We start from the raw sequence: 18,993 nt of genomic DNA on the forward strand, positions 1-18,993 counted from the left end.
GCATGATTTCGAATCCAAAACTTCCCCACTAAAATAATTATTCAGATGTGGTTTATTACTGTCTGCTATGAACAGCTTCTACAGAGACATCGAAACCTGAGAACTGATCTTACTTATTTGAAAATGTTGTACAATTCGCGACTAATTTCGAGCGAGACTAGGAACAATTTCATTGCCTATTGAACCGATCTTAGATCAGTTCAGAGTTATCAAGGAATGCAAGTACATTCTTTGGTTTAAAAAAAAAAAATAAGTCTTATCAACATGCTAAGTAAAACATTCCAAGGTCCTCGTAGGACGTTTATGTTTTGACCGGTTTTCCCTAATTATAGAAAAAAATGGTTGAAAGTTGGTATAAGTCTCAAATACCACAATTCAACTGTTTAAATAACTGCTTTCAGTTGGATATGTGACACTTTTTCACAGCAGATCTGATTATAAGTTCGTTTCGAGCACAGAACACATTTTTGATGCCAGTATGCATGTTCAAATATCATTTTACAAGAGATTTGATTATCTCAGGGAAAATCGGACGAGTTTCTTTTTTCATCTATATAGTACTATCATGGAAAAGTAAGAAATTATTTTACAAGTTTCGCATTAAAATCATGAAATTCGCAAATATGAAATTTTGATTCGACAAATACATATCTCCTTTGATTCGTATTTGAAGTCAAGTGATACAATGTAAACTTTGGATCTAAACAGAGACGATGATGGCTTAGCGTTGTGTGCTGCTGACAAAGCAGTTCAGTATTTTTATCTTCAAAACGTGTTGGAATAGAGTTGAGATTACAATTTTTATCCTAACTATCATTATCAAACCAAAAGAAACATAATCAAAGTAAACCTGATTGCCAGATACAAAATTTTAAAATTTTAGAGATATCTTTAGTTTTTACTTTTTTGTATACATAATATAGAGAAAGTATTCTAATCGTCAAAAAATTACAACTCCAGATTTTGACGAATCTCCATGTTTTAGACTTCCCTATGTTCGAAAAACTCATTTTTGGAAAACGTCCATCTGTCTCTCTGTGACAAAGATAATTCAAAAACGCTTTGGTTGAAATTTGGTATACAGTCTTTACACCAAATATGCAGACTTCTGTTAAATTTTGAATAAAATCCGTTCTGAGAAAGTCCATCTATCCGTCTGTTCGGATATAAGTTAACACGATAATTACAAAACGAACAGACTTAGATAGATAAAATTCTATACACAGATTTAACATCTATAGTACAGACATCTGTCAAATTTTAAATCAAATCCAACTAGGGATTGACTGTCTGTCAGTTTGTACTTTCAGAAACATGTAAGCGTGCTAGTTCAAAAACGCAATGAATTAAATATATCAAATTTGGTACGGGATTTCGTGACCACAGGTGCAGTCTTCTGTCAAATTTTTAGTCGGTTCAGAAAAACGTATCTAAAATACAAATTCGATTTTTAGATATTATCGATCCATACATGAATTAATCGCCAAATAACTCGCCAAGGATCACACGATGGATTCAGTAAAACTATTAAATCCATGCCAAAAGTTAATATTTTGTAGCTATTGCACACCAGTGCCATGTAAGGCGATCTCTGGCATGGCAAGTTTATTACAGAGTATTCGAAAATGCTTTGGGGAGATTACTTTTACCATTTATACTCGAATATACTGAATGGTCATAAAGTTTGGAATATCCAGCTAATCAATAAAATCTAGTTGAATGTTTGCTGATATTGAGGACATGGACTTTTATATGAGAAATATGAGAAAATTATTCATCTAGAAAGGGCCTTTACAGGTTGTTGAAACTATTGACAAGGAATATTAGTCCATGCTAATAAAATGGCAATTCTTCATTCTCTCAAATTAGATAGTGATACATCGCAGTTATGATCAAATCTCTCCTCGTTCCACAAATGCGTCAGACATGTGTCCTCACCAGTGTAAAGAGAAATAAATCTCGAATGTCAGACAAGATCATACTTTTCCACTCATCTAATGTCTAGTGTCTACGTTTTTAAAATCAAATCGGTTTTGTTTTTGTTTTTCAAATTTGCAGTGAAATTAAAGCAATTCTTATTGGTCTTAAGCTTTTAAAATTAATTCGTTGTAATATTCGCCTCGTAAAAGTATATGTTTTTTTCTGGCAAAATATATATTATATTATTATATCGCCTGGTATATTTTTTCCCAAATTAGTTTAGGTAGCCAAAATTGGATCACCAATTTTATTAAGTTCATCATAAGGATTCTAGAAAAGAAATTTTTTGGGGGATGTATGCAAATATTGAAATCTAAATGAGAAGGAAAAAAAAATTTTTAAGCCTAAATTTCTAGATTTTTGAATAAATTTTTTTTTATATTCGTTTCTCTTAAATTCTTATAAGTATGCTAATTAATAACAACAAATAGTGAAAATAACTTAAACGCAACTTCTTTGGAATAACATCAAATTTAGTGGTGACGTTGGTTTATTAAAATAAAGTTCTTTACCTAACATAAGAATATTTTTGGTACATAATTCTTACAAAATATTGAAAAATGAATTCCCTTTTCATTAAAGAAATGGAATAATAATTAGAGACTTCAAAAATGCTATCAAAATGATATGCAGAGCTCCATTTGTTTTTCATAAAAAAATTGTAATTATTATTTTATTCCTACCAAAATATTTTAAATTAAAACTGTAAAGTTGTTAATTAAATGTTACGGTGTAATTAAATGTTACTTAATTTAATCTGAAGGGAGAGCGAAATAATAAAATATTAAAAATTCTATTATGTGTATGATATTATTCATTCCTAATCTAAACTAACAATAAAGATAAATGTGTATGTTTTGATGCTTTACAGACCATTTGATCTACAGCTACCAAATTTGGTGCGTGTGTATCTTAGAAGGTGGAAATATATACCTTTGAATGATATTTAAAATTTTTTAACTCGAAATTTAATTAACTATAAATTAAGTTGTAGGTGATAAATTATATATATATATATATATATATATATATATATATATATATATATATATATATATATATAAATCTCTTAAGAACATAGTATTATATTGAAATTAATTAATTTTATACTATCATTTTTCACTTTTAGATTTTCTTGTTTACGAAGTATAGAGAAGGTATTATAATCGTCAAAAAATTCGAGATTTTGATGAATTTCCACGTTTTAGATCTTCATGAATCCCAAGGGGAGGGGAACAGTTTTGATATTATGTCTATCAATCAATCTATTTGTCTCTCTGTAAACAAAAAAGTGCTCTGAGCTGGATGGCTGAAATTTGCAATACGAAATTTCAACTAAATTTATAGATTTCTTTCTAATTTTAAAAGAAATCCATTCACAGAAAGTCTCTCTGTCCAGCTGTTCGAGTAAATGCGAATTCGATAACAACAAAGCAAAAAGAGATAGGTACATAAAATTTAGTACACAATTTTAGCATCTAAAATATAGATTATCATCGAATTTTGAGCCAATTTCATCAACCGATTGACAAGGTTGCGTGTTCAAATCACGTCCAGGTCACCAATTTGGTGGATAGTTATGAGCGGGGATAGAACCTGGGACCTTGTGGTTCGCAGCCCAGAAACATGCCCACAATACAAAAGTAACTGCCCGTGTAGCGTAGCTGTTAACTGACTTATAAGCTTTCACCACAAACTCATTATTGTTCAATAGCTTGACGATAAACGCAGTAATTAATAAGCGCAAAGACAAATCATTTAAATTCGATATACCTTGCATTTACTACATCAAGATTTTGGTGCCAATCGTCTGGCAAAGAGGCCTCAAAAATGCATATTCTCGAAATAGATTCTGTAAAAATTCTAAATTCACTCCACAGATCTATATTTCGTAACGGTCATTAAAAATGCATACTCTATTTTCTTTTCATTATACTATAAAGCATTCATGTGGGGGACTTGAAAATAAATGACGTTCACGGCCTTGCTCAAGGTCCACAATTTTTATGCTGGGAGAGGGGGATGACGCCTTTATTAGGGAGTATGTGGGAAAGTATTGAAGAAGCAACTCGCACTCCTTGATTTTAGCACCGGTGATTTTGCTTCGTTTAGTTTGCTATATTTACATCCATATCAATGCAGCATTAGAACTATTTGGGGAGGGACTGCGTAATTTTGAACTCAGTCAGATGATGAGGACCCTACCTGAGCTGTTATTCCACCACCTTTTCAAACTTTTGCGCCATACCAAAAGTAGAAAATCTGGTATCGACAGATTTAATATGTACTAGACATGTTTGCACTACGTTTCTTCTGTGAAATCAAGTTTTGAACTGGAACTTCTGGTCTCGATGTCATGATCTTACCACCTGGTTAACATGTCCTTCGGCTACTTGGCATCTGTTTATGATATGAAAGACTGCATACTATCAGATTTCATCCAATGTAAGTTTTGACTACTAACTTTTGCACTTTCTGTAAATATATTAAGTTGTTTTTCTGGAAGACATTCAGGAGAAACTAGTCCGCATTTGTATTTCGTTTGGATTGAAATTTCCAACATCGAGAGCTGTTCTTAATTTTTCATCGGTTGCTAGTTTTGAATAGCGCTGGCTAAAAGCTAAGGAAAGATCCTATAAATTTCTTCATTCCATTTATGTTCTCCAGTTATGCTATGACACTTGTTAATGCTGACAGTATTAGTTTTCTAAAATCTTCCACATCGGAGTTCATACTGTTATGGAAAATATCTAAAATCTGTCCATTGGTTGTAAGTCCAACAGACTCAGTAAAAAGTAAAGATGTTTTATTGTATACGGAAGTACCACATACAAATAACATATAGACGAAGGTTATACAAAACAGCACTTGCAACAAACAGCAACAAATGAGTAATAAAGAACCATAATAGCACAAAGCGATCCGAGAGATTGCTACCAACAGAGAATCGCTTAATTACGTGCTTGAAGTCAACTACTTATCCTACTGCAGTGACACCGCTTTTTATAACTCCTGGAACATAGCATCGAACATTCTAGAAAAAATCCTTGAGCTCGACTCCTAATGAAGATATTACCAACATACTTGAATATTCTGGGTCCTTTATTTTTGCCGCCAAATAGTCGATAAGTTTGTCGTTAAAACTAGAGTCATTAACCAGCATCCATTCAGAATTTAGTTAGAGCTATATGCAAAACTTTCTTCCGGTAAATAACTGCGCAAGAAAGCAATATTAACAATCACAAAAATGTATAACTTAACCGTATACATACCAAAGCTGGTTAAAGGATCTATTCAATTATTCAAACTTTAATATATCAGCAAAGTTACTAATAGTATTTTTTAGCTAAGCAGAATTGACAACAATTTGCATATTGTTTTTTCTAATTGGTGCTATTTTCAATGTTTTTCATCATACAGTACAAACCGTTATCGTATCTAATAATATGAATTCTGCAGTTATACGTTTGGTGCAATATCATCAAAGCTGGTATTTCGACCAAACTCGAGAAGAAACTGATCATTTACAAATTTTATTCCACCCCATTTGCTAAATATTTTTTTAAAAAATCAATTTAGTCATGAAATTTAACCTTTTTGTCTTTGAACTACCGATTTTATTCTAATATTTTATCTATTTGCAATAAATTCTGGATAATTTAGGAAAATGTCTGTTAATATTCCGTCAATGACTCTAATTTTAATGCGAGTAATTTTAATTTTTCAGTAATTGATATCTTTTTTTTACTTAAAATTTTAATGAGTTTTAATAAATGTGTGTTTTAATTCTCTAAAACACTTCAAAAAAGTATCCAATAATATTATTCTATTTTTTCCATATACTGCTGTGTTATTTTTATTTTATGCTTTTTTATTAATATATTTTTTAAATTTTATGTTTTTAGTCTTTAATATTTTACTGCACTTAAAATTTTTTTAAAAAAGAAATTAGTTTTTGCATAAAGATTATTTGATGAATATATTCTTTATTGCAACAAAATTTGGCACAACTATAATATGGCAATCCTTCAAAAAAAAAAAAAAGTAAATATTCTCTGCTACAATCACAGTTAAAACATTTATAGTATAAAATAAATATTTTTAAATTTAATAAATTAGTCCGTAATCGCCACTCTGGTTTTAAAAAAAATGTCATTTATTTTTACTTTTAGTACTAAACATTAATTCGTTACTTTTATTCTGCTAAAACAATCGTTTAATGTTAAAACATATCAGAATCTAATAGAATTTCCAACCGAACCTTGAAAACGGTTTCTCCAAGTTTTTCACACACTCCATTAACCATTTTATTTTCTTTACTGTCTAATAAGATGACACCTTCTATTTTGGGAATATTTTCTTGTTTTGATTCAAATGGAAATACATTGAATACTTGACTTATCTATGCATTCGAAGTAATTTTAATATTGAATTATAATCGTTATGAATTGTTTATTTTTTGCTTACAACTATCAAAATTCGATGAATCGATGCACGTATGGCATTCGGGCAAAACAGTTAAGTGGTTAATAAAGGTGTCATCCCCTTTTCCTCCCTCTCGCTTAAACAAGTGCAAGAACACCACAAGTGTTCATATTTTTATTTTCAGAATCCTGCACAAAGCGTTTTGTGCTTCGTAGTATAAGAAAGAAAGGTGAGTACGTATTTTGGACACCTTTTTGTCGACTGATTGTAATCAAAATTGTACACACAGCTTGCAGTTTTAGAAAGAAGATAAAGATTAAAATTCATTTATCTAATTCGATGCATTATTTGGATAATAGGGTTAACATATACGTAAATATACAGACCAACAAATGGTCAGCAGATTGATAGATTTGGTTCAAAATATGATACGTATTTACGTTTTAAATGCAAACACTATATACCAAATGCTATCTTTTTAACTTTTCATGTTTTGTATCTATCATATTTCTTTGCATTTGGACACAAAGACAGACATTGAGAATTGATTTTGTCCAAAATTATATAGAAATCTACAAAATTGGTGTACTGATTGCTTTTTTTACATTCGAAATTTGGTTTTGATTTTTTTTTAATTCGAATTTGTGGATAAATAATATTTATGTCGTGGTTCTGTTCCGTTTCGAATTAACTTGTTCTATACTGTACCTTAGCTGTAATGTAATTAATTTATGATTAATGTATAAAAACACTACTTTAGACTCTGAATATTTGACGAAAATGGGAAATAATTTTCGCTATTTATTCAAGTACAATAAAAAGTTTTATCCTAAAACACTTCATTTTTCCATGCCTTCCAATATTCATATCAATTTCCGATTTAACAACTTAAAAAAATGCTATAACAAAAAAAAATCAACGCCAAATTGCGAAGAAAAACAACCCTTTTCTTTCAATTTCTTCGCCAAGCTTTTATTAAAAAAACAATTTCAAACACTCCGGCAACCCTTCTTATCACGAAAAAAAAGTTCGCCACTTCCCATTTCCCCAGTTAAAAACCCGATCTCGACCAGCTGAGGCAGACTTTTCAGTGCTGCTACCATGGGGTGGCTTGGGTTAGCGTTCGCTGCCCTTACCTGCGGAGTCTTCCTGGGTCCGGCCCGGGGCTCGAGGGTCCCTAGCCGTTCGTGCATACGCCCGTCCCATTCGGACACAACTGTCTACAATTTTACCCTGCCCGATCTGCTCGAGACACGCAACATCAGCTTGTCCGAGTACGAGGGCAAGATCCTTCTGTTGGTCAATGTGGCCACCTACTGAGGTTTCACCTGGCACTACTCACAACTGAATGCACTCACCACCAATTATAAAGAGAATGGGTTCGACATCCTCGGATTCCCATGTAATCAATTTGGTAAAGTAAGTACCGGTTTTGTTGTATTGAAATATGATTATTGCCACTGGCAAGTTAAATTCATAGGTAAATTGTATCATTGTATCAAATTTTAAAGCTTTGAATCGATCTTCATACATTAAAAAGTAGATTAATTCGACATTTGCTGGGAATCGTAATTAAAATTCGATTTAAGAAAAAAAAATAAAATTGGATCTAAAAGCGATTATTGAAAAATAAAAAGGAGTTATATTAACCCTTTGCACACGGAAAAGTAATTAGATGCATAATTCACCTACAATATATACAAAGACTTGTTTATTGCTCCGAAAAAATAAATATATATATATAATTGTTTTAAATTAGATTCTCCCATTTAATTAATTTGCATCTTCTTATTACTCTGCAGGTATTTTTAAAAATCAAAATTAAATCAAATGATGCATTGTCTTGACTGATGAGTCCAAATGCAAAGGGTTAAAACGCAATATAAGATTCATTTTTAATATTTTTATAATAAATAGAACACAACAAATATATAGACAATAAATTCTAATAAATAAAGTATAATTAACTGATCCAAAATTTATGGTTTTTAAAATTAAGAATTGAAATAAAAAGTCATTTTAAATAAAGAAAATGTATACACAACATTAAAATTCAACAGCAATAAAAAATAGAATTTCAAAATGAACTACGTAATTTACAACTAACAAGTTTTATTAATTTTTTTTTTTAAAAATTAAGTATTGAGAATTTTTTATGGTTTTTTTTTATTGAATATATTTTACAATAGGTAAATATTTCAGAGAAATAGAGGCCTTAAAAATTATTACTTTTAGATCGCTATAGGAAAAAGATTTGAAAGTAATTTAAGTAAAGAAACAATTAAAAAATAAATGATATTTTGCAATCTTTAGTTTGACTTTGAATAACAAAAAAAAAAAAAAAATTGAACTATAAATGATATTTTAACATTATGTTAATATGAAATATAAAGTTTAGAGAATATATTGGAATAACAAAGATTAGATTTTGCATGTTCCGTGAAAGATTTAAGCAGAGATTAGTTTATCAAAGTAAACTAGTTATATTCAGTCTATTTAGATGGAAATCCGATCTTCGATTTTTATCCGATCTATCAGAATTAGTTCAACTTCAGATGCTGTACAAAACAACTAATACGATTATACTATCAACAATGATAGTTGTGCTTTTTGCTTATAATTCTATTTGAAAAACCTGGAATAGAATTTTAGAAAACAACTTAAAGAACATTCCACCACAAGTGTTTATTCTTTTAATGCATATAAAATACGGTCATCTGTTTTATTAGATGGTGACTGCTCATAATGTAAATTCTTTGAATTTTATTTCGCTTTATTACGGAAATGTTCATGTTTTCTGACATTTCGAATTAGTAATGATAGTATTGGTTTTTCACCCTTTGTCCTAGCTTGACCATTACATTGCCCTTAACCGATATCTAATTTAAGCTTATAATTAAAAGTTATTTTCTTCTTTCTTTTTTTAATGTGAATACGAACAGAAAATATTTATTCTTTTGCAATTTTTAATTGTCAGTATTCGCTTTAAAAAAACCGTCTGCATTCTCACTTTCAAAGGCAGCTGCAAATGGAATTCTTCGCAGTTCTCGTAATTCTTTTGCTGTTATAACGGTTGGTTCCCTTCATAATTTGTTATGTCGGGATTATTTCAAACCTGTAGAATGGATGAAGAGCGAGTTAAATATGCATACATATATATTTTACGAGTTAATGAAATTAGGAAAGGATGCTTGTTTGAAATTTTGTATTGAGAATGGTTTGATATCGAACCGGCAGAATGGATGGAAGGTGAGTGGAATATATTCTTTTACAAGTTGATGAAGGTGGGGAAAGTATGTTTGTTTGAAATTTTGTATGGAGAATGTTCCAATTGCTTATTTCTCCGTTTTTTCTTTTCTCTTGGTTATGTACTGTTTCTGTTTTCCACACAGTCTTTATGTTCAATGTGCTAGCGAAGCTACTAGGTTCCCGCTCCCGCTGCTAGCGAAGCCGTAGGATGTTTTTTTAAGTTAAAATTCTGCCCGGTGCCTTCTACAGATGCCGAAGGCATCTGTAGAAGGCACCGGGCAGTATGAAAAAAAAAATACTTATCAGTAAAAAGTTCTAATTAGATGGCGAGAAATAGTAACCGTAACTGTTCCACGGAAGTATTTGTTTATTTTGTCCGCCATCTTTATTGGCGACTTGGCATTGTTGGCGTAGCTGGGTGCACACTAAAATTCACTTTTACCTCGTTCGGAACCAATGCAGTGAACAGAAATTGAGAAAATTAATGTTCTTAATACTTTAAAATAACTATACATATTGATCGAGAAGGGAAAAAAAACGAAACAATGAGTAAATCCTTTAATAGCCATAAAGAATATTCTTTACATTAAAATTTTCAAAAAGCAGAAATATGGATTTTTATGTATTTCAAAATATGGAATTAGCTCATTGGTTTCTGAACAACTAATTCCTTTAACCCTCGACATGAGGATCCCATACGCAAATATCTTTAGTCTAAACAATTTTCAAATCATCGAATCCTTTCATCGCGAAATCTGGACTTAATTGCTTGGCCAACATGAAAATCCATAGAGTTTACAGCATTATTAAATGTCTATAAAGTTTGCATTAATTCTCAGTTAAATTAAATACCTGCCAAAAAAATATTTTCATCTTTGACGATAATTAACAATATAAAATTGAAATAATTTATGAAATGTGGCATATTTCAGAAGATTAATGAGCTACAAAATATGATAAGCAGAAATAAATGTGTAAATAGTGCTTGATGAGCATCTTTTATGTTAATGGATGGAATATATTGATGTATCTAGAGAAGTAAAATCAAAGCTCGAAATTTTTTTTTAAAAGCTGATAATAGTTATGAATAAAAAAAATATTTATGAAATACATTTTTATTTCATTAGCATACAGTAATACACGGTTTAAGAATTACTAAGAAAAAATTAGCACAACAGAATTTAAAAACGCAGAAAATTTATTAAAAAATTTGATTACATTGTAAAATGTAATATCGTTTGTTAAATAATATTAAAATAATGTCGTTGCTAAATAATATCGTTTGCTAATAAATTTTTTGATTGGGAAAAAATATCCTTTTTTTTTCTTTGAAATGCGTTTGTTTGATGCGCTATATTCAAAATATTTTCATAGGATTTAATACATTCATTTTCTATTTCATGTTTAATTCGTCCATCTAATTGGTTATTGATGTTCAATACTACAATTCAATCGCTAAATAAAATTTTTTATATAAATTGCGCAAATGTTATAAAATTCATTTAAATTATTCAGATTTTTTTTATAAATCGAAATTAGATTGGATTTTCAGAACACAACTTTTAATCTATGTAAGAAGGCAAAAAAAAAAAAAAAAAAAAAAAAAAATCGCGTATCAGCGAATTTAAACAAATGTTCTAAAGCTATATTTTTCTTTAGAACTGAACGTGATTGGGATCAAAAGTAGTAGCATTTGGAGGATAGTTTAAACTTCAAAAATCTCATCTTCAGTCAAGCGATGGAGATGATTTGAAAGATAAATCAAGCAATGTAAGATTTGTTCCACTGAGATGTGGAATCAATGAAAGTCTTCCTGTTCTTTCTAGTTTATTAATAATTCTAGATCATGCATTATTCTACATGAATTTTTATCAGTACTTTAAGCATATGGAAAGATTAATTTATAAAGAAATTATTTTTGCAAAAAGTTTATTATTTTTATTTTATTGTTTAAAATCTTTATGAAAAAAAGTTAGTTGTTTCAAAATTTGTAGAGAGAAAAAAATCTTGCTAATTAAAATTTAATTAATGCTGTAAAATCATTAATTATAGCAGGAATATGTTAATCAGGAGATTAACATATTTTCTGATTAACATATTCCTGCTAAATGTTTTTGAATTTGCATTATATTTCTGGAATTAGAATATCAAAGTTGAAACCATTATTGAATTATTACTGGCAAATCGTTCGTCCAAAATAAATTAGAGCATGCTCTTTCTTAAAGTTTTCATTAAATTGCAATTTATTTTTTTTATTACACATTGAAATTGTAGTAGTCTAATGAAAATGAATATGTCTCGAGATTACAGAAATTTGATTTGAGTGAACAATTCCGTTGAATTTCTATGTGTCAAATATCAAAATGTGGGGGGAAATATATAAAAGCAATTTAATGGTTTAAGTTGTTGAGGTGGCAAACCAAAGCGGCCCTCTTAGGTTACACCCAGATATTTTATCAGATAAGGGAGGAAAGGGGTAAGTTGGAACGCCAATTTTTTGCGTTTTAATTTTATAAAAAGCTATTAATCTAAAAGGAAATTTTAAAAGATTTATACATTAAAAAGATTTATAAAATGAGTTGCCTAACATTATGACAGCTTAATTAGATCAGGAGTAAATTTTAAAAAGCGCAAATTGGAAAAAAAATATTTTTCATTCTTTTTTTCAGTTTGGGTGCACTTTTAAAATTCCACTTACATTTTACATAGAAACAACTGGTAACAATTTCAAATTGATGTATGCGTTATTTTGCGAAAAATTCGATTTTGTCGGAAAAAAAAAATGGTAATTGAAAAATGCCTATGCTTTCTATCATTCAGAATTCGCCGACAGGAGGGAAAAAAAGTAAATTCTAAAAATATTATTCTAAAATTTCAAATATTATCACACTATTAATTTTAAAAAAAACACGTTGAAAATTGAAGTCTTTGAAATGGAAGTTAATGTTTTTCTCAATTATTAAGTCTGCTTTTATTCGACGACGACAGTTATGCTTACGATCATTAGTAGTTAATATTTTTCAAGAATCGGCGTTTATAGGGAATCTTTTTATTTTTTTTATTTTTCAAATTTAACTGTCACCATCTTTTTTTCTTTTTATTGACTTTTATAATGTTACTTTGAATCGTAGAATAACTCTTTTAGAACTGAATTTATTTTCGGCTGACGAATTCGGACAAATAGGAAAGGTTCTATGTGTCAAGCATTTTTCAAAAAATTATTCAAATATTGATCTGAAAATTTTATCGATTATTTCCTTTTATATAATTCGCACTTAAATGTGATTCTCAAAATCTTGGTCAAATTTTTAAAAATTTTTTTTAGTGTGCATTTTTTAAAAAAATTACTTAAGTTTACTTAAGAAATTAAGTTATCATAACATTCTAAGCTCATTTCATAAATCTCTTTGCAGTTTTCCATTCAGCTTAGTTCAACGCTTTTATTTAAACGCGAAAACCAGTGAGTGACCTTTTTCTGTTTCACCATTATCCAGGTACAAATTTAGAGGTATAATTTGAATATCCATCTCTACACTTTAAACTAATTAAATTGCTGTTGTTTAGTTTCAATGTCAAAAGAGCAGGTTTATCTAACCAATAATTAAAATTACGAGATTCTTCCTAAAAAAAATTTCGTGTTGCACACACACACACACAAAAAAAAATGTAATTTAATTTACACGTTCTTTTAATATTAACAAAACATTCCCCTTTTAATGAAAACGAATGCTTTACCGATGCAACTTTGACAAACTTTAAAAACGATTTGAAATCTGAAACATTTTCGATAAACCAATGCCACATCTTTTTTTTCTAAAATCATTTCTTCTAGAACAAATTCTATCAAATACTGATATTTATCTACTCTATAATTTTGACACATAATTTAGTACTGCAGATTCATCCTTGAAGTTCTGTCTGACGAGTCACGTTTCACAAGACGTGCTCATGGGAGCTAAGATTGATTAGAATTAAGCTATCTAAGAGCTAAACGAATCTTGTTGACTTTTGACTTGCGGGAGAATTCTATCCAATAAAAATAATGAAAAAAACACGTTGTCTTCTCTTTATTGATGAACCAATTATGTAAAAAAAAAAAAAAAAAAAAAAAATGTTGGCTACTTATTCTCATTGGCTTTGACAGAATTACTAATTTATTCCGATTTATATGCATCTTGGAATACTTTATAATATAAATTTGACACCATCCGTTTATAACTAATGCAAATTTCTTGCGATTTGTATGCATTTTTGACATGATGAATTTCAAAAGCAACTTATGTAACGAATGTAAGTTGTAGCCTTTACATATTTCTTCGGTTCAAATTATCAAGACGACTGAATAATATTTTTGATTATTTAGTGGATGAAAATGGCAATTTTCTTTCATTATAATATAATATCCATGTTGGTTTTCAATTTGTTTTTTTTAATTAAAAAAAAAAGAAATGGCATTCGTTTTGCAGACGATCCAATAAAAAGATTTGTATATTGCATCCATTAAATGTGAAGAAAAACTTAATAACATTTTGTTGCATATTTGATCAAATAATTTTATAGCTTTAATATAAGCTTCTCGGTTATGGACAATTTGGCTTAAATTATAGATTTTTATGGAACATTGAAATCTGAAATTACAATCGCTTTTCTTGGGGTAACTCTACATTTTTGTTAAAATGTATAGTTATCAAAACATTAATTCTCTATTGAGAAATAACCATATTTAGAGATAATATATATAATATTTAAAGTAAAGATTAAAACAGAGTAAAAAAAAAAAGAAAATAGAAATGGATATGAAAACCCAGATATCTCGTCAGTAGGAAAGATTTAACAATGTCTCTAAAATTTGGTTTTTGTTTAAAATTTTATGAAAGAATAGCGTTTTACAAAAACAACAATGACAGAAGTTGAATGTTGTAAAAAAAGATTAATGAATTTGAACAAAAATAAAGCACTTTTAATTTTTAGTACTTAATATGGAGGTATTATTTTAAGTTTAGAGATAATAGAATGTTGCCGGTTTAAGCATAGAAAATAATGTATGGATATTTTTAATCCATATATTATTAAGACGACTGAAAAATATCAAATTGTCAAGACGACTGAATGATATTCTTGTCCACAGTACTTTTAAAGTCAAGTTTAATTGTTGTTTATACAACTGGAGCATTTGCACACTAATTTATTTAAAAATATTTTGTCTTTTTATCCGTATTAATAACAATCCAGAACTCTCAATAATTTCTCGCCATTTTAATATTCTCGTAATTTCCATTTTTCTGTATTTTAACTCATAGTTAAAATTCGCTAAATTTCCTGCCTTTTATACCGGATTCTTTCTTAAGTTGCTGAGTTTCATGAGAAATATTTTTGCACCACCAGATTGGTATCCTAATTACGTTTATAATGTGTCTGCAATATTTCCTGAATTTAAAATAATAGAGAAACGCATTCTATCAGTCTTTTTTCCTTCAGCAGAAAAACAACGGAAGTCCCTAAGTGATAATTTGTATTTAGTATCAACTACATCTTGACGCAATACGATACCGTTTAATTCTAACTTTATCCTTGAGTTCCTGGTTGGTACGTCACTGAGAGATGCTTTAAATCGGTTCTTTATTTTTAAAAAGCAGTTGGCGCGTATCTTAATCGATGACAGCCTTCATTTATCAGTTTTCGATTTAAGTCGAGGGTTCTTTTCTTTCATCTGTGAACCTAAAAATGAAAGAACGGATTTTCAGGTCCTAAAAATATAATGGAGTCCTTTCAATTTTTTTCCCGTAGATTTACTTGTGAAAGCTTAATTGCTTCTCTGGTACTTTCTAGAAATCTGTATGCTTTTATTCATCTGATAAATCTTTGTTTGTTTTTTATTTAGAAAAATTGGCAAGCAATTAAATACTTCATTTTGTCAAACGATTTTTTTCCCAAGCAATTGTTTTCATCTTACTAGAATACTGATTTATTTAATTCCATTTTTCTGAAGTACACTTTAATTTGTTTTTGTTTCTATTAAAAATTAGTCGTAATCTTTCAGCATATTTCATCTAAAAATGCATCAGTGAAATCGTTTGGTTCTGAATGGTTTTTTAATGAATTTCAAGAATAAAAAAATATTCTTATAAAAATTCTTATTCCTATAAAGATGCCTAATAATTAATCTTCTGGCTGAAATTTAATTAATTCATATTTCTTCTTTAAAAAATCTTTATGAAGCGCATTCCATCTGATAACCCACTGTTATTCTGCATTTGAAATCTTATACGGTAATTTTAATATTAATTTCTTTTATATATTCCCCCAAAGAATCTTTTTTTAATGCAGAAACTCATTTTTAATTAAGATCTCTTAGCTGAAGTTTGTTCCAAATTCGTACTTCCTAGATATTTATAATCGCTTTTAAGTATAATTAATCTAATATTTTTACCTTCTCTTAATTTTAAAGAAATCAAATGCTTATTCTTCGGTTCTCTTACGTTAAATGTTTGTCAATGTGTTTCTTCTCATTTGTGAAATATAAAAATTTTTAAACTATGAAGATGAACTTGAATCCTTGTCAGACTAATTGTAATCTGTATAAATCTTAATTCACACGAAATTGAAAATGGCAATATTCTAAAAGTTTTACATTAATTTCTATTATTTACGTATAGAAATTTCTAAAAAGACGAACTACTTTTTAATGATAAATTAAAAATTCATTTTTAGAAGTCAAATTGGAGAACATTAGAAATAATATGTTCTTGTAAGTCTTCTCATAGAATTTAATAACGGAATTCGGATTTTCAGTAATTTTCCATTTGTTTTTAGTAATTGAACTGACAATCTAAAAAATCGCTTGCTGATCTAATAATATTTAAATGTGCATTCCAATTTCAGTAAATTTTATGCTATTTCAATAGCTATTTAACATTCTCGAATTAATTTCTACTTTTATTCTATGCAAATAAGTAATCTAATTTCTTTACCTTCTTTCTAATTTGCAGACGACAAAGAATAATTTATAATTTTTTGGTTTTATAAAGAACCAAATCTCGTTTCTGCTTTGTGTTATTTATAGTTTTCTTATTTTAAAAAAAGGTGGTTCTACGTATGAACTCAAAGTTGTATTAATATAATCGATTGACGCACTCATTCCAAGCGATTTTGTTTATTAAATACTTAATACGGAAAAGTTGGAAAGACAAATCAAATAGCTGTTGCAACCTAGTTAGCAAATCGGCATTCATTCATACACATCAAGTCGGATATTTAATGAAGCTGGATTAAATGAGCTTTTCACTGATCAGTTATTAATATAAATAGAAAAAGTAAATATAGCTCAGATTTTGTTCAATAAACGAAATCCTTCAATCGAAGCAAAATTTCAAAACTTAAATTCGACATCAAATTGAATATACCAATAATCTGAAAATTATTTATAACTAACAATGTTAATTCATAAAAGTTTTTGAAGGGATGTATTTTATATTTTTTAATGTTATTATGCCAATTATAGAAGCGATTTAATTAGTTTGAATATGTATTTATACCTAATTAATTAACCGATCCAGAATTCTTTTGTTGCTGTTGTATAGTCGATTTCCCAATTATATCAATTTCTCATTATTCCTTTCTTTCAAATTATGTTTTTATGCAATCGGCGCCGAATCATTTTGTAGAGTCATCATTAAGGAGATGAATTCGATGTATATGTGTGAACTAAAAAAAAATTATAGAAATCATGAACATTTTATTACTTTTTTTATTGTTTACTTTTATATTACTTTTATTATTTTAGCTGAAAAGTAATAATTGCAATTCATATTTATTTTATAGAATTTCTAAGGTTTTCAGATCTTCAAACTTTATTCCAAATTCAATTTTCCCCCTTTTTTAATACGTGATAATTTTTTTTCCTAAACTCCGATTGATACAAAAGTGCAAAATTGATATTAAAGTTGTAAAAAAAAAACTATTATCAAGAAAAAAATAAGCAAGCATTAAAAATAAATAAGCAGATGTTTTTGATACTTATGCTTCCTTTTTTTTTTTTTTTTCAGGATTTATTTCTAATGTTTTAATAACAATGGTGACATTTCGCCTAAAAATTTCATCTAATTATTATGTTCTCTGTCCATCTGCAGGATATTCAGTCAATTTCAAAACCAAATTGGCGCCAAATCACATGAATGCGATATCATTTTCTTGTATCACATTGATTTGATATTAAATTTTTCACTTTCAATATTTTGAAGAAAGGGTACACTCTCTTTTAGAAAGTTATCGGAAATAGGAAACGACACTTCCTTTTTGCAGCTGCTATTTTTTTTCCCCGGCTACAAACAAGAGTGGCTTCCCCCCCCTTCATTGTTTATTATGCGCGTACGCGTTTAACCTTCTGCCACCATCTTGTTGAAGATGTCATGACATACATATGTTCTTTGTTATTCGGAAAAGCAACTCTTCCTGTTTGTAAAATTCAATGAAAACCAGTTTTCTTTATTAACTTCGCAAAGAATAAAACTATTGATGAGTAACCGTTTACCCATAATGCTCTAGGATTTTTTTTATTTTATATTACCAGCAAGTTCTAATTTAGAATTTGATAAATTAATTAGATTGAATCTAAATTAGATTTTTTTTTGGAATATCTGACCCAATTTTTGGCTTCCCCTGTCGGTATAAAGTTTTAATTTTTCATGCATCAAAAATATTGCGATTGTCAAAAATTCGACAGCGAGTTTGAGATGAATCGTCCTGATTTAAACCTTCCGTTGTTCAGAAAAGGAAATAACAAGCATTTTTGTAATTTTGTTTCTCCTTGTGTTTGTGAGCACGATGATTCAAATAATGCTGTAGGCTAATTAGATAAAATTTAGCACGGGGTCTTTACCCAAAATTGTACATTTCTTACATTTTGGACGAAATGCGCCAAAATATATATAGCCATGTGTATGCGAATGCAATAACTAAAAAACGTAACGAGCTATATCAATGCAATTTGTCACAAAATATCGTGACTAGAATTACGGCCGATTGAAATCAGAAATGGCACAAACTATAATTTAGTAATATGATCACTTATTAAATTCCATTTAAGTCGCTAAGTTTTGAGTTATTGCATTTACAAGTATGCGAAAGAACAGACTGGCAGACGATCAACCCTTTAATGGATTTGGATCGAATTTTGATGTGGATTTATACTGTAAATTCTGAGTCAAATTTTGTCCATTTTTTAAATGTTTTATAATTTTCTTTACTTGCTCACAGACTGTCAAATTTCTTCTGAATGGATTTCGTTCGAAATTTGATACAAATCTAAAAGTTTGTTGTAAAGATTTCTACCCAATTTCA

General features: G+C 28.9%; 1 protein-coding gene across 1 annotated transcript in view; it reads left to right on the forward strand.

The window, feature by feature from the left end:
* The first annotated feature begins 7,447 nt into the window (after positions 1–7,447).
* LOC129972110 (glutathione peroxidase-like) overlaps positions 7,448–18,993 on the forward strand; it is a 33,092-nt gene continuing 21,546 nt past the window's right edge. Inside the window, exon 1 of the mRNA XM_056086100.1 lies at positions 7,448–7,824. Within this exon, the coding sequence (XP_055942075.1) occupies positions 7,507–7,824 (318 nt within the window). The 5' untranslated portion in view covers positions 7,448–7,506. The remainder of the gene's footprint in view (positions 7,825–18,993) is intronic.

This window comes from Argiope bruennichi, chromosome 6 (genome assembly GCF_947563725.1).
Source record: "Argiope bruennichi chromosome 6, qqArgBrue1.1, whole genome shotgun sequence".
In the NCBI taxonomy this organism is placed as follows: domain Eukaryota; kingdom Metazoa; phylum Arthropoda; class Arachnida; order Araneae; family Araneidae; genus Argiope; species Argiope bruennichi.